Raw genomic sequence first — 17,954 nt, forward strand, 5'->3', positions numbered from 1 at the left:
ATGTCGAGACAGTGTGTGACTGCAATAAAAAAGGCCAATGCTATGCTGGGGATTATTAGGAAGGATATTGAAAACACATCAGCCAATATCATAATGCCCCTATATAAATCAATGGTGCGACCTCATTTGGAATACTGTGTGCAGTTCTGGTCACCACACCTTAAAAAGGATATTATAAATAGCTTTGGAAAAAGTGCAGAAAAGGGCAACTCGAATGATAAAAGGGTTGGAACACTTTCCCTATGAGGAAAGGTTAAAGTGCTTAGGGCTCTTTAGCTTGGAGAAACGACGACTGAGGGGTGACATGATTGAGGTTTATAAGATTATGCATGGGATAGAGCAGGTAGAGAAAGAGGTACTTTTCTCCCTTTCTCACAATACAAGAACTCGTGGGCACTCAGTGAAATTGCTGAGTGGTCGGGTTAGAACGGATAAAAGGAAGTACTTGTTCAGCCAAAGAGTGATTAACACATGGAATTCATTGCCACCGGAAGTGGTGGTGGCTACAAGCATGGACGGCTTCAAAAGGGAATTAGAAAAGCATATGGAGCAGAGGTCCATCAGTGGCTATTAGCCACAAGGTATAGATAGGGGCTATGGGGCAAGTGATGCTCTGTCTTCTTGGTGCTTGGGGGGGGGGTCAACAGTGGGAGGGCTTCTAATGTCCTGGCCCCACTGGTGGACCTCCTGATGGCACCTGGTATTTCTGGCCATTGTGTGACACAGAGTGTTGGACTGGATGGGCCTTTGGCCTGATCCAACATTGGCGTCTCTTATGTTCTTATGTTCTTACATTGTGGCTAATAGCCACTGATGGACCTCTGCTCCATATGCTTATCTAATTCCCGCTTGAAACTGTCCATGCTTGTAGCTGCCGCCACCTCCTGTGGCAGTGAATTCCATGTGTTAATCACTCTTTGGGTGAAGAAGTACTTCCTTTTATCTGTTCTATCCTGACGGCTCAGCAATTTCACTGAGTGCCCACCAGTTCTTGTATTGTGAGAAAGGGAGAAAAGTACTTCTTTCTCTACCTGCTCTATCCCATGCATAATCTTATAAACTTCGGTCATGTCACCCCTCAGTCGTCGTTTCTCCAAGCTTTTTGCAGCAATGAGCTGCTTGTGCCTTCATGCCGGGACCATTCTGGGAGGACCCTATTGCACCGCATCCAGCACAATGACCTGCACATACACTTCTGGTGCTCCAAGACTAACCAGTTAGGGTGAGGCACACAGATCCTCCTTCTTTCTTTGCCTCCAGATCTGCCCCACCCAATCCATTTCATGTTGAACTATCCCCATATCAGGCACTCCTATTCCAACACTTTCTTCATGCATGCTGACAGGTCTTGCCTCTCTAGGTTTCAGTCTCTTAGTGCTTTGTGTACTAGCATCACTGCTCTGGGGCTTCCTCCCTTGGTTTTTAGCATGCAGTCTTTCCATAATGGTGCTGCCAGGGTGGCCTCAGTATTAGGTCTCCCAGTGGAACGGATTTGTGCAATTGGCCATTGGTGAGCTTCAGTCTTACATATGCCAGTTTGATTGGCAAGTGCATTAATGCTTGTGTCTTTCAGTTTCCCCAGGTCATCTCAAGTCAGTGGTTCGTGGGCCACAGCATTGTCTACTGGGCAGGAATGTATGCCTGGTCATCCGGATGGGGGGAAGACTTGGGCCTTGGTGACCAACTACGAATCACCTGGATGAAGGGATTTGTTGGCCTTCTCTCCTTGCTACTGTTTTGTGTCAAGTGTCACACTTGGGAACTCTGGATGCCTTGGTCATCCAACTTGGTAAAAATGATCTACCTGCCCAGAAAGAGATAGTGCTGTTGTGATCCATGGCTGTAGACTTAGAAACTTTCCACTCCTGGCTTCCATGACACATGCCTGATCTGGTCTGGCCTCTTTGAATGCCAAGTGGCACGGGGCCATATCACCAGACAAAGTGGCTAGGAGAAAAACATGGAAGGCAGCAGTGAAGGTGGTTGAATCATTGGGCAGATAGGTTATTGGCCACCTGGACATCAGTTATCGGCACCTGGCCCTTTACAGGGTAAATGGCATGCACATCTGAATGGGGCATGGATATTACGCATATGGCATTTGGGATGAGTTGTTTCATTGGTTACATGCATACAAGCATTAGCAGGAACAGAGGAGGCAGTCACCCCCCTGGCTCTTGTGGCACTTTGGGCACTGGGGTGGATCCTTTGGCTGGGGAGCAGTGCCTATGTGCCCGCATTCCATTTTCTGGGGACTCTCTTAAGGGGTTTTGGGGTAGAGTTAATTCAATGGCAAGCCCAGCTCAAGGGCTGCCAGCAGGGCTCTCACCACCAGGTGGCAAGGGAATCACACAGTGGCTGGAGCCCACATGGCTCCTTGGATTTTCCACTCCTCAGTTGCACACCCAGCAGACTGGCTGGGGTGTGAGGGTTATTGGGTTGAAGGCAGGTCACCCGATTCTGGATCTGTTCCCATGCTGCACCAGTGCTCTTGTAATTTTCTCAATAAAGCTGTGGCCTCTTTGTTTTTCCAAAAATCTGTTAGTTTTGCATGTCATTTCTCACCCGCATTCCCCCTCTGTCCCCTGGGCCCGCAAAAACAAAATGTATGAACACATACACTTCTGTCCATTCGCCCATTCAAAGAAAGAGATGTTCATGTACTTATGATTCTAGTTTTATATTCTCCCTCCTTAAGTAGAATAAATGTGCTATTTTATGTGCAATCAGGACAATCAGTTTATTTACGTCAACAAAGAACCAGCCTTTAAGATTAAATCCATTTTGTAACACCTTTCACCAATATCAAGAAGGGCCATTAAAAAGATAATGTCAGTCTACACACACACACAATATTCACCCAAAAGAAAAAGGTAAAATATCAGTCCATTGAATACTACATAAACTTGAGCAATTTGTTCCAGCAGATATTTTCCTAGTCAGATCTGTGCAAGCTAGCCAATATTGTATTTTCATTATCCTTTATAATGTTCAACAAAAGATGTTAAAATAAATTGTGTGATGTACACATAGGTCTGCTATTCCTCCTGTATCAATGAGCATATCTATCTGGTAGGGTTGAGGATGAAAGAAATGTCTGTTTTTTCTACTATATTTTCTGCTCTAACCCTCTCTTCCTTCCCTGCCTTCCTCCTTCCAACAAGTCATCTTCCTGAAAGGCATTTTGATTAGGGTTTTCATATATGTTTTCATTAAATATGCTGCCTGAAATGTTGGCTGAAATCTGCAAAAGATACTTAAGCAAGGAAGTTAATCAGATGCACATCTGTTTAAAACAAAGGCAGAACGCCAAATAAGTTCCTCTGCCATCTGGCAAATGTCAAAGATGTGTTCACACATGGGTTTTATGTCACTGTAGATAACAATAAATGTGACATCATACATCCTTTTCATAACTTCCTTTTGCTCTCAATCTACTGATATTTGTACGATCTTCTTAAAGGCAAAGAATTAAAAAAAGACTTCTGATAGGTAACAACATGCTAAGAATTAAATCAATGTATATTTGCTGCACAAACCTTTGAAGTGTTAACTAAAGAAAGCTGGATACCAAACAATCATAATTTCTGTGCATTGTGTTGCTTTTATGTTGTGAGCAGTTTAATGTATGGCTGAGAAACATTTTTCAGAGAGATATTTTCAGAGAGATATTAAGGTGTGGATATCAGTGTAGTTTGTTCAAAAGGAAATATGGCCTCTACCTCCCTTCTTGGGCCAGATACATGTATAAAATTCTGCCCACATACTTCCTATGATTCTGGGCACATTTACAAACCACACAATCTACAAATGTCCCAAGGGGTTAGGAGCCACTTGCATGGTTGGCAAACATGCCAAGAACCTAAACCACATGAGCAGAAATCTTTATACAGACCTGACTTGGTATGGCAGCCACCACATAGAAGTGGCAACTATTTAGTAGAAAAACAAATGTAAAAAGGGGGAGACAGTCTTACACATTGATCCAAGGAAACTGTCTGTGAATAAAGCTAAAATCTGCATGTGCAGCCGGAGTTTTATTTAAAATTTTCACAGCAGGTCAACTGCATTGTCTTTGTAAGGACCAAACAATTATCGAGTTTAAAAAATAAACAAGCAAACAGATTTGTCTCCATGTCTGTCACAGCCACTATGGATTTCAAGAAAGCCTTAGATCGTGCTCCCCCCCCCCCCAAGAAAGCACCGGCTGCGTGTCTGATTCTTCTATTTGGTTTGTATTATGAACATTAAGAAGGCATACAGTTTCAATGAACATACAGATGGTATTTTTAAACAATGCATGTTTGATTCATCAGGTCTAAACAAACATCATTTTCAGTAAATAATATATTCATGCCATGAGAAAAATAAATAATTTTTCTGTAAGGAAATCTGACATGGAAACTTGATCGATGTGATAGTTATTAAAAAATAAATACCTAAAATACTTCTGGGTTTCTACATGGTAATTAACAAGTCATGGAAGCAGGCCATAATTATTTCAAGAGCAGAAATGCAAAGAATACTAGCATTCTGAACTGTTATGGAATAACAGCAGGAAATTAAACAGAACCTATGATATATGCTTAAAATGCAGTTTTAGAACCTCCTGTTTCCTCCACCATATATTTACTGAATGTGTAAAAGTATATTACATTGAGCAATATAAGGCTGTAAATGCACTTTTAATTTGAAACACAGTTTGCTTCTACTTAAAAGTAAAAGGGGATTTACATGTAAAATAATCTTCAACATTATTCTAAGTAAAATTTAAACAGTAGGACAAGTATAGCATAAACCATTATCATAAGTTCTTAGAAAGACATAACTCATTAGAGTCTACCCAATAAATTGTTCCACCAGCAAATAAGTAAGTAGACACAGATTTGACTGACCATTAGCCTTGCTGTGTATTATGCCAGACTGCAATGACACACGCATATCATACCACAATATGCAGCGTGGTTCTTGGCTTTTGTACTTGACCCCTTCCAATGCTGAATGCAGCATGTAATTATCATGAAAAGATATTACGTAGCTGAGAACAGTGACTCACAGCCATTCTAAAGGGAAAGTGAACTAAGTTGGCACAAAACCTATCTGCACCATAGCTGCCACTGGCCTAATGAGATTGGAAATGCCACATGGAAAGGGATATCTGTTTATGAACAAGAGGGACTTCTCAGTTTTTACCCTTCCCACTGCAGCCACTCTCTGTTCTACATTCCATGAGACTCCCTGACTTCAAGGCTGATTCTGCACTCTGTCTGTTCCCCCGCAGTTTATCCACAGCCACATCAGAAGCAGAATCTCCCTCCACATTGCATCCCGCTGTCACATTCCCTCTGCATTGCAGCTCTTTCCAGATTCTGCACTGTTTTATGGCAGTCCAGAGGTCACTTCGCAGTTATCATGGTGTTGCCCCAGGGTATGTGAAAATGGTCTCTTCCCAGACCTTTTGGCTCTTCAGCTTCCAGTTCAGAGGTAATAATAAGCACACTATTTGGCGTGGCTTTAGTCATCTCTGCCCATTCCCCTGCCCATATTTCTGCTTCTATTTTGACGCTTCTAGCTTGCCACCCTTCTCAAAAAGAAGAGAAGAAGAAGATATTGGATTTATATCCCACCCTTCACTACCCAAAGGTGTATCAGAGTGGCTGAAAAACTCCTCCCCCTCCCCACAACAGACACCCTGTGAGGTAGGTGGGGCTGAGAGAGCTCTGACAGAAACTGCTCTTTTTCAAGGACAGCTCTTATCAGAACTACGGCTTGCCCAAGGTCATCCAGCTAGGTGCAAGTGGAGGGGTGGAGAATCAAACCCAGTTCTCCCAGGTTAGAGTCTGCAGACTTAACCACGACACCAAACTGGCTTTTCCGTATAGGTTTTTTTCATCTGTTCTGGCCCCCTGCCACTTTGGTTTAACTCTGATTTCTGCATGTATTTCTGTGCCTTTAGTTTTCACTATGGTTTTTTGGTTTGTTCCCCCTCTTCCCCCCTCCCCAGCTCTTTTGAGACCACTTTTACCCCAATGTTTTTCTGGAAGTTGATTTTGAGTCAGCTTTTTTCTATTGTCTAATGTTTTTATTGGATTTCTTTGTTCCACCTATCTCCATCCCACTTTTGAATGATTGGACTGTCATCACTTGTTAAACCACTCCCTCTCCCCCAAGACAGTGATTTCATTTTTTTAAAAAAATGGTCCTAAAATATCAATATAATGTAGTAATGATCGTTTAAGCAGGTTCCCTGAATTCCCAACTTTCTTTTTAAAAAGTCTCTAGTCTCTTCCCTTGCAGAGATATGCCTTTTTCCTTATATGTCCACAATGGAAGGAGATAGAGACTTACTTGTTAAAAATGAAAGCTAGGAATTCAGCCTGCTTAAACTATCATTACTACACTACAGCATTATATTGATATTTTATGGCCTTTTAAATATATAAGGGGAGTGCTGTGACACCACCAATAATGACACCGATAATGACAGCACCCTTCCTTGAAAATCCTCATTATGTAAGCCACATACAGAAGAAAATACACTGACTCCACAACTATAAAAAATGAACAGAGGGCAGGCATGTGAAGGAGTTCTGCTCAAACTAATCAAACTAATTCCAATTTCCAGTGCTTGTGGATCAGCTCCCAAGAAAATCAGGAATAACTCGAGCATGCGGAAAAGGTCCATATCACTGACAGAGCACAGACATAGCTACATTATTCTGGCTAGTTTATTAAACTAAATACTACTCAAGTTTCTCTCCAGGGATAATTTAGTTTAATGCCACTAAAACAACCTATGTGATGCAAAAACACTTAATTATTGTTTAGCTGAGGAAACACTAGCCTTTTGTTTTGAAGGGGTAACAAGCCAGCCCAAGTATAACATAAAATCACCAAGTACAGTATCATATCAAAGCCAACAGAGTCTAGTTCAAAACTGTAGTATTACAAAATCTATGAGGCCAGAGATCAAATAGGGGCTTCATTTCTGTCAAAGTCCAATAATGAGCTTGTATTTGAATATGCAGCAAGTTGTGACGTTGAGTTGACTCTTTATAAATGCCGTTTCTTGATAGTTAAGAGAACCCAACATACATTTTGGCAAAAGGAGATTCTTCTAAAAACAAAAAACTCTCTAGATATTCTATATAGATTTGGATAACAAAAGACAAACAAGTAATATCAGGTGATAAAAATAAGTCGTTATTGTTGATGAAGGACCACGTGCTGAAACAACTCCAATGAAGAAATGATGACCAAGATCTTGTGAGATCACAGTCTTTATTAGAAAAAAGATTTTATTGTCTAAAAACTCTGAGGAAGAAAAGTAGCAGGAGGATGAGGACATGGCAATGCATGGAGGATTGGAGGAGACTAAGGAGGCAGGAGCAGCAGTGGGGGAGAGGAACAAGATGGTAGCAATGGCAACACTTGGTAAATTTCTGGGCAGGCTCCTAGAGCCAAGGAAACATTGTTAAGTCTTGATTTAAAGCCAGAAAAACAAATTGAGGATACATAAGAAAATAAGCACTGCACATATTTTAATTTCTCACCCTTGAGTTTCCATTTCCCCCCTGGAATATTTTTCCATGATTTAAATATTTCCAGGAAACTCACAGCTCTATCACTGGAGTGGGGTGGAGATTAAGGCATTTAATCTGAAATAGTAGTTATAAAACTGGTACCCTTGAATACCGTATTCTCATTAAATACTATTTTGTACTTTATATAATGTAATTTGCAAGATGAGATCGTTACAATAAATCAGTTGCAATGCAGACAAATGAAAATTACGGCACCTGGAGAGACAATATAATTTGATAAGTGCCTGTACTTACAAAAAGCAGAGTGGTATCTTGAACACTACACCAGGCATGAATTCATAACGAGATTTCTTTACAGTTACAGTTCTTTACAGTTACAAAGGTCCATTGTAAATTCTCTTTGGGAGTCAGGCCATAATTTAATTGGGCTTGTTCCACACTAGCCATTTAGTCTGGAATCCTCATTTACTCAGGTTTTTTTTTTAAGAGAATCCCTACAATAGCAGTCAACTAGTCTGTCACATTTTCTTTTACTTAAAGGAAAATTGTACTGACAAGCTATCCTGCACAACCAAAATTGATTTCCCAATGGCTACTATCTCTTTAAACTTTCACTGCTTCCTTCTTTTTCCTGATTAATTACTTCCTGTTTTCTCCCACAGATGAGTTCTCTTGGGGCATTCAATAATCTAGGGTATGTTATAAGCTCTCGTTTCCTTAGGGAGGGACCCTCTGTAGTTAGCCAAGAACAAATAATAATACTTTTTAAATTATGAGCAGTAACTTTGATTTGCTATAAAGTAAAATGGAATGCTTATATCTCCCTCCCCACAAAGGAAAATGTGTAACTAGTTAACTATTTATTCATACATTACAAGAGAAGACCAGCCAGCCAGGAGAGAACAGAAGTAATTAAATAAACTGGAAACAAAGAACAAAAGACAAAATTCCAGGGAGAATGGAATCTTTGCAAAAAGGGAGTATTTCCAAGTACACATATAGGACAGTAGGAATATGGGTTTTTATTACTTGCTGTGTGGAACCCCAATTCCAGTTATGCTTGCATCTGGATGAGCAAAATGAATCCATAAGTAGCATAACAACTGTTATTTTTAAACATATATTTCCACATCTTTCTAATGCTTATTATCCTATATTGTCTGTTATATATAAAAATGGCATGTCAGATATGGGAATCTTCAAACAACAAAAATCAGACATAACAGAAAAAATGAAGACAGGAAAGCTAATGCAGTACCCAATTCAAAAACAAATTTACATTGATCCAAAGACAGGGTTTTGGTGGGGTCAGGATACTTTTATCACATAAATGCGTACAGGGACACGGTAATCTGTCATCAAGAAATTGAAGTCCTCCATTGCTATAGTTTCTCTAACTGCTATTGCTAATGCTTCCCCCGTGACATAAAAGCATACACAGAGTGCCAAAATTGCCAACCAGAAACCTTTATTAATTTGCAGTTTATTATGCTATCAAACTGGATGCTTAAAAGATTAAAGGGCTTTTTTTCTTGCTTATAAACCAGAATTGTAGAGAAATCTTACATACTGTGAAAGCTTAAGGGAATTCAGACAAGTTCTTTATTTCGTATTTAAGCACGCAAATTATTTCAGTGTGGAAGTAACAATTCAATTTTTTAAATTTGCAATTAGCACTGAAAATGTTGGAAGTAGTTCAAATTAAGATCTGTCATATTTGTCAAACCAGTCAGTATATATGGCACCCAGTTCTAACACACACTGCAATCTAAGAAGGTAAATTATTTATTTAATTTATAAACTGCCCTCCCTCTGAAGGGCTAAGGGCAGTGTACAACATTGTTAAATACATAAATAAATCAGAAATATAGGCTATACAGTCAGTTACAGTAAAATCAATAAAATACAATCTAAGTCACTGATGGCACATACTCTGGAGTGGTGAGGCTGTTGCTGTCCTCAACTGTAGGCCCGGTGGGACATCTCTGTCTTGCACACTCTGCAGAATTGTACTAGGTCCCGCAGGGTCCAGATGTCACCAAGCAGAGTTCCACCAGGGCAGGGTCAGGGCCAAAAGGGCCCTGGCCCTGGTTGAGGACAGCTGGATATCTCTTGGGCCAGGGATCACCAGCAAGTTTTGCTCTTCAGAGCACAAAGCTCTTTGGGGGACATACCAGGAGAGGCGGTCTCCGCAGGTATCTTGTTCCCAGACCATTTAGGGCCTTAAAGGTTAGAACTAGAACCTTAAAGTGGATCCGGTACTCAGCCGGGAGTAACTGAAAACGCATCAGAGTGTTGTAACGTTATGTAAAGAACACATTCTTCCTTTTACATAAATTAATGGTAGAACAAATCTTTCGTTAATGGAAATACCTTCCAATTATCCATCATTATAGTGAGACTAATATTTAATTGACCAGCTATTTTTACCTCATGCAAACTGAAGGGTTTCACAAGGTACATATACTCAATATAATTGAACAGATGTTGATACAAAAGCTACTTTTTATCATTGCAATTAATTGTTAAAATGACAATCTTGGTAATAGTAATTTGAACAGCCTTCTCCTAGGAAAATGAACAGACCAACCCAAATTTAGTGAAGTTTCCCAAAGACTCATCATCTCTCATTTATCTATCAACTTCTTTATTTTTCTTTGTGTGATAATTTCAAACCCAAACAATGCATCCTTTAGCAAACCAGAAATCTGGTGTAAAAGTAAGCATTTAAAGACAAATTTTACTGGTGTCAGGTAATATTTATCAGGCTCTGAGAAAACAGGACCCCCTTCCAAGGAATCTGTACTTGTAAATGCTACAGTTGTTCTAACAACAAGTCTTTTAAAAGGTTTAAAGCATTTGAAACATAAGGTTACTTTTTCTCCTTTAACTAAGATGCCTGTGTTTTAAAAAGAGAGGGGTCATGGATGGGAGAGCAGGTTATAAAAGTAAAATGAACCTATTTTATATATACTACGTTCAATGTTCCCGTACTGAAATGGTGATTGTTGCCAGAATGTGTGAGCTGAATTTTGATTTGTTTGTATAATTATATTTCTCAAGAAATCATTTGTTTGTCCAGATTGTTTTAGCTCTTGCAGATTCCTTATGTGGAATCTTACTTTTATTCATTCAAATCCTTCTCTATAATGGATGAAAAGAAGAAATTCCACATATAAATATACAGAATTTTCAAGAACAACAGTATCAGGGTAGTGTGTGAATACAATACTTTACTGGTTTGCTTACATCAGACTTGTTCACTTATTCACAATTTACACCAGCATAGACACAGCTTCTTCACATATTGCCTTGGACAGAGCCAGTTTGGTGTAGTGGTTAAGTGTGCGGACTCTAATCTGGGAGAACCGGGTTTGATTCCCCACTCCTCCACTTGCACCTGCTGATGTGACCTTGGGTCAGTCACAAGCTCTGGCACAGCTGTCCTTGAAAAAGAGCAGTTTCTGTCAGAGTTCTCTCAGTCCCACCCACCTCACAGGGTGTCTGTTGTGGGAAGGGGAAGGGAAAGGAGTTTGTAAGCCGCTCTGAGACTCCAAGTGAAGGGCGAGGTATAAATCCAATCTCTTCTTCTTCTTCTTCTCTTCAACCTTGTTGTCTGGCAGATGCATGAACATATACAGTTTGGGTTCTTTAGGGTTTGCCTGTTCTCGAGACATCCAAATTCTTCTAGCCTAAATACTTTTTTGATGAATTTGGCTGTTTCATATATAGTATCATCTAGAACAGAGACTGGATATAATTTCTAAAATTACATACTGATTTGAAGTTTGCCTTTGTCTAAATGATGAAATTATCTGTTATGACACAGCATAAAACAGAATAGTTTAAAATACTATTAAAGATCCCAACAGGAAACTTGGTCTAACTCTCAGCCATCGAGAGAAGGCAAACAAAACTGAACATAATCAGAAAAAAGAAAGTAGCAGCAGGAGGAGGTGAGTACCAAAACACAGATTATAGAAAAAAAACACTAATGAAGCAATAATGAAAAGACAATAGATTAAACTATTCTAGTCATCATAAAAGAGAAATCTATATACTATTAGCCATGTGTAGCTCCGATCTATGGCTAGCTAAATCTGCGGACCAGGGACACTTGGAGGCTAAACTTTTCAGCAAACTTGGGCACTCTCCAGGTGTTCAGAAAACTGAATTTTTTTAAAAAATACACAGGGGGTTTAAATCCCCCCCACGTCAGGTGGCTGATGGTGAGACAGGGGAGCCATGCTGGGTTTAGTGGCATGCGCAGCCAGGGAAGCCTCACTAGGTCCAGTGGCGCTGGTCGTGCAGCCCAAGAGCCCACTGAGCCCAGAAGGAGCTGTTCCAGTCTGGCCTGGCAGCGGAGGTTGGCAGCCATGGCAGCGGAGGCCAGCAGCTGCACTGAGCCTGGGCGTGGCAGCAGCAGAGGAGGCTGGCAGCCGCACTGAGCCCAGCAGTAGCTGGCAGCCACATCAAGCCAAACCCATTCACAGCAGGGCTGAGGCTGGCAGCTGCACTGAGCCCAGCCATGGCAGGAGGATGCTGGGCTCAGTAGTTGGTGGGGGACAGCTTGGAGCCTGGCCAGGCTTGGCAAAGGGGGGGGGATTTGGGATTCCTACCACGAGTCTCCCCTCCCAGCTGTAAGTAAGAAAAACTGACATATATCTCATGTTAGAAAATGAACTTGATATTTTGCTTTATGGACTATATTTATTGCTACACACAATGGACTGTGCACACACACACACACACACACACATAGGCTCAGAGAACTGTACACTTTAGGTCACCTGTTGTGATACTACACATAGAAGGTGCCTGCACAAGCCTTACATGTAAATAAGGTTTCAGCTATACAGTTACCAGCCTGGTGAAGAAGCACACACCTCCATTATTGTGAACAATAAGAAACAACAGCTTGAGCAGAGACAGCCCCCACTGCAGAATCATTTGTGGTCACGTACGAAACATCACTGCTTTGTTCCTGCATTGGTATTTCCTGCCAAATGGACATTTGGTTCACAATGAGAATGGCCAGCTTCATCAACACTACAATGGAGCATCCTGACGCCAAGGTTTTCACACCTGCCTAGATGCCCTTCTTTGAGTAAGGTTTTAGATTACAATATTGGCCACTCCCTATAGGTAACCTCCCACTCCTACAGGCAACCAATAGGATTGTTTTTGGGACGGACTAACAGGTAGGTGGGCCAAGAGGTTGGCACGGTTACCGCCCATCTCTTGAACTCACTAGAAAAGGAGAGAACCAGTCACCTGGCCCCTCCTACTTGATCAACTAGCTAGCAACCCCCGCAACAACCCCTGTCTGCTTTTTACTCCTCTTAAGTCTCACTTGCTATCCCCAAACCCTTGCCTTTACTTTGATCTCTTGATCTGCAGTCAAGAGACCCACACGTTCTGGCTGGTTCTGGTCGTGTGCGAACTCCCTTTAGTTTCCATTTCTCCCCATCCATTCTTCATTGGAACAACCAAAGCTGCGAGACAGATAAGTATTACCCATCATCACCCCCACCTGCTAATGCAACTGTGCTTATTTGAATACTGTAATTCTAAGGAACTTGATTGAACGTGTGAGTGCATCAGTATTGTTTGTATGAGATTTATTCTTTAAGTAAAAGACATTTATTTTAACAACAACAGCCTCGTTATCTTTCTCTGGTAACCCTTGGTGGGAACAGGACCTTGGTATAAACTGGCAAGAACCCATTTATGAATTGCCAATTGCTGTAAATACAGCAATTCGGCTAACAGCTTGAATTTCTAGTTTTATTTTGACCAGCTTTTCCCATTTTTAACAAGTCAGACTTGCTGCCAGCCTGCCAAAATAAAATCCAGTTAACAATGCCAGCCTAGGATGTATTTTAAGCTCTGAGTTACTGTGGATCTGTTTGGCAGAAATGATGTAGCACTAGGTTGCCATCCTCCAGGTGTGGCCTGGAGGTCTGCAGGAATTACAAGTGATCTCCAGACTACAGCAATCAATTCCCTTGGAGAAAAAGAGAGCTTCAGAAAGAAGACTCTATAGTATGCCATAGGTTCTAGATGATATGCTTACTTCAGCAGTGTGTATACTGAGACTGGAATGATTCTAGATGAAATTCCTCCCCAAATTCCCCCATGCATGGGCAGCACCCCCAAATCTCAAAGGAATTTCTCAGGCCAGAGTTGGCAATCCTAAGTAGTATCTGGACAGACTCCTTTCGTGCAATACTGTTAGTGCTGTACCCATCAGATCCCAGTTTCTGGTAAGTATGACCTGTAGTAAACTGTTCAGCCCAGTGTCCTCTGGCAGAGTCAGAAATAGTTTCTGTATGTGTACGTATGTATAAGATGAATCCTAAAGGTGATGATATACTTCTACTAGTATAATGTACAGTATTTAGGCACATTCTTTAAAAATAGATTTAAAAGTTCCCTGTGTCTGAATTGTCTAAAGCACAATTGTTTCTAAACCGTCTTCATCCTACATACATTCTTTTACCTCAGGAATAAAACGTCCTTAAGATGCCGCCTGTCAGAAACAGTCCTAACGTAAAGACAATCAAGCCCTTTCATTGTCTTTGGTAAAAACAGAAAGGAGTCTTGTAGCACCTTAAAGACTAATGTATATTGAAGCGTAAGTTTCCATTAAGTTTCCATTGGTTGGAGCCAACTTCATTAGGTGCCTGAAGGGGAACCCCAGAATCACAGGAAGAAGAAAAATGTTAACAGTGGGTTAAAAGAAAAAACACTTCAGAAGTCTGTGGCACTTCTCTGCAAAATTCAGAAGTATAATAAGTGAATGATGGTCGCTGTGCTTATCTTGTGTACCTTTGAATTTTGTACACTGGTGTCAAAAACTCTTGGAAGTCATGGTATTTTAACCCTTGTTACACCTGGTCTTTCTTTCTCTGCCTCCTCCATGTTAGTAAATATACTTCTACTAAATACACTGCTGCTGAAGTGGGAGTCTTTCCTCCTAATGCTTAAATCTCTCGGTGTTTAAAATGCCACAAGACTCCTTTCTGGTTTTGCTGAAGGAGATTAAGGTGGCAATCCTTATGCCCCACTGAACTCTAAGAAGCTTTCTTCTGAGTAAAAATGCTTGGGATAGCACTGTACCACAGCAGCCCCAGTGAAGTTTCTATGCAGGGAACAAATTTCATTTCACATATTTGGTTGAAGTCTACTCATGATGAAAGACATAGCAAGCAATAAAACTAGTTTCAGATATGTGAAAATGCTACAGCTGGCTCAAGATATGATAATCAAGACAGAAAATCCAGATGATGCTCCATGTAGAGCGGAGACACATTAAGAGTGTGCCAGGAGATATTGGGAAGTAGGGACCAGCATCGCACCATTGTGCAATATCATTTCCAGCACAAAAAGGGAAGTGATGTCTTTGTATCAGGTTGATGCTCTAGGGTTTGCCCAAAACTCTATAGTATAACCTGTGAAGCAGTACCAGAGAACAGGGGGCAATGCCAGAATCCCCCCCCACATGATATTAATAAATTAAATAACTGATAATTAATCATCTTCTATGGTGCCCCCAAGCTGTTGCTCAGTTTGTTGGCTCATTTTGTCCAAGGTTGGCACTATATCCACAGAATTTTAAATGGTAAACGTAGTCTGAAATTTAATTTTATGCTTTGTAATTGTTTACTCAGACTGATATAAAGAATATTTTGGTGGAGTAGAAACAATATTAATAACACACGAAAGCAAAGGATAATGACATTTTCATCCCAGTGTAAGAGGTACCTATCTTAATGATATATATTGCCAAAGGACTTTTTATTCAAAAATACCATGCATTCAGTTGTTCATTCGAGTAATTACTTTCAACGTGTATAATTTGTTAATGAATTAACAAAGGAGGAATCATACTGGATGCATTTATTAACTACGGTGAGAATAATGTTAGTAAGCTTGTCTTCTTGACTCATTCTTTCTCTTCTATATCACCAACTTTGACCTAACCTCTTTGCTTAGGTGAAGTTTAACAATTAGAAACTACCTGTAATTATATTTATTTCCTTGTATTTTGCAGTTTAAGTTTTGCCTACCCATAGTTCAAATTATACATAGGGAAGGCCTTGACTGGTACAGAAATGATCAAAACCCAAAGTGAAATTTTCAAGCTAAATGTTTCAGCATGCATTAAAAATGCAAACATGTGGACTAATGGAGAAATCTCCACAGATTTTTGTTGATACAGGATGAGCAGCCATTCAGATATGACATCATGACCACAAGTAAAGCCTAAACCATTACACTAAACTTTAAGGTGTGGATACTCCAAAATGGTAGCAGCTAACTTCACTTTCCACAGCTTCTGCTGAGAAAAGTGAAGTGTGTTCTTTTTATATATTCAGTCTACAGAGATTTGAATCTCAGAAGCTTGGCAAACCTAAATCTTGTTTTGTTAAGTTACTCTAACAGTAAGCCCAAGGAAAGCACTTCTCCAGCAACACAATTATAACACAAACCTTAGTAACCACAACAACAAAAGCAATGATGGTTTTTGCATATCCATTTAAAGAGCTGTGCCAATTGTTTGAAACTTAAAAATGATACTTACAATGATAACCAGGTTCAATGGTTCTTTGGGCTTCAAGGCTGTTTATTGTGATTTGAAAGATAATGTGCAGAAGCAGAAACGTTAGACTCATGAAACACAGGGATTTTAGTAACCGTCCTGTATGTCCTGGGGGGGAAAAAGGAAAGCAATTAATTTAATGTGACAAAACTGTCCTACATAAAAAGATGCAAAGAAATAATAAAACTATTCCTTTGTATATTAAGAAGTTTCTAAAATTAGATATTAAATTTCATAACTTTATTGTGCAACATACTAGACATTATACCAAATAAAGGTATAAAATGTGGAAAAATCCTCCCCCTACATGTAAGCTAGAAACAAAAGGAATGGTTGAAAGAAACATAATCACATATTGCAATACCACCTCCCCCTTTATTGTAAACTTTTAGTATATTTCATATAAAGGATGTACATGTTGAGTAAAACAAAGCAAAAAAACCAAAGAAATAAAACAAAGAATTTGAAATGATCAGCATAGTCTTCTGAGGCATAGCACTACATTCCATCAAAGTATGGTATTTTGCTCTTCTCTGTATATGGTGTAAATCTGAGTATTATGTCTGACTGGCAAACTAGCATTTACACTTTGTTGTGATTTTGGATAAAACAAAGCAAAGCAACATATCCAGATTTTATAGTAATTGGGGGAAATTTTCTTTTAAACACATTAAAAGCAAAAGTTTGATTTCTATGTGGTATTAGAAGTATGATTATACAAATTTTGTTTCTCCCTATAAAAGCATTACTAGCATTACTTCTACACAAAATACAGTTTTTAGCTTACGTTATTCCTTTAATTATGACATTATAATAATTCAAGAAATTAGAATGCAAACAGAGATACTGTTATTGACAAGAATGCAGGGGAAGCTGTGATAAAATTTACAGTAAAATATGATTCAAGAAAACTGGATTTAGAAATGCAAACAGAAAAGGGACTAAATAGGTACGGGAAAATCATACTCTAAACATTTTGCAGGGCTTCCTGTTTTTTCTAGAGGTTTTTGTGCCCAGAATAGTATTAGAACTGAGCTGCATCCTTTCCATCAATAGACAATACCGCTCTTCAAGCCAGTAATACTCTTTACCTGGCAAGTTCACATAAGCAAGGTACCCATTTTGCTAACAAAATATTTTGTCAGACTGAACATACTTCTCATTATTGCCAAAGGAATATTTCCAAATTGCAAAATATAAAAAGGTACTTGTCATTTGTCTGTTGGTGCTAAGCCTTTTCTGACTTACAATTGCACATATCAGGAGCCTTTCGGCCACACATATCAGAGGCACGTGCTACCCACAACCCTCCCAATATACGTTGTTGCCATGCTGTCTGAAATGGATAGTGTGCATATTCTGCACATATGTACAGACTCCATATGCACTACATGAAACCCTGATTTTTCAAAGTTCTGGCTCATGAGTACCAAAGCTGAAAATTCCCACATTGCCCCTTTCACTCAACATGGTAACCATGTGCATTGGGAGGATTTATGTACAGCTGCCAACTTCCTGGTATGCATGATCCTAACATTTAACCAAGCAAAGGGCATGATTTAAATATACCTTAGAGACAGTATAAAGGATGATGAACATGGGGTTATATGTAATAGAAGTATATGACCAACAAAAGAGCACATCAAAATTGGTTATTCACGTAAGCTATTGGTAGTTTACTAGCTGCTGCACAGTAGCACATGCACCCCTAGAAGACCCAGGAAAAGATCACAAAAAAGATCTGGATATTTTTTTAAAGCTTTTAGTTCATAGGATCCCCCCCCCCCCGTGCTCTTTATCTGACA

The 17,954-nt window shown here is 39.8% G+C and overlaps 1 protein-coding gene across 1 annotated transcript in view; it reads right to left on the reverse strand.

Annotated features, from left to right (window-relative positions):
• Positions 1-17,954, reverse strand: part of PIEZO2 (piezo-type mechanosensitive ion channel component 2) — a 428,995-nt gene that overhangs the window by 253,948 nt on the left and 157,093 nt on the right. The window contains exon 3 of the mRNA XM_015414359.1: positions 16,132-16,257. Coding sequence (XP_015269845.1) covers positions 16,132-16,257 — 126 coding nt within the window. The remainder of the gene's footprint in view (positions 1-16,131; positions 16,258-17,954) is intronic.

Source organism: Gekko japonicus, unplaced genomic scaffold, assembly GCF_001447785.1.
Source record: "Gekko japonicus isolate JY-2015 unplaced genomic scaffold, Gekko_japonicus_V1.1 scaffold157, whole genome shotgun sequence".
Classification (NCBI taxonomy): Eukaryota; Metazoa; Chordata; class Lepidosauria; order Squamata; family Gekkonidae; genus Gekko; species Gekko japonicus.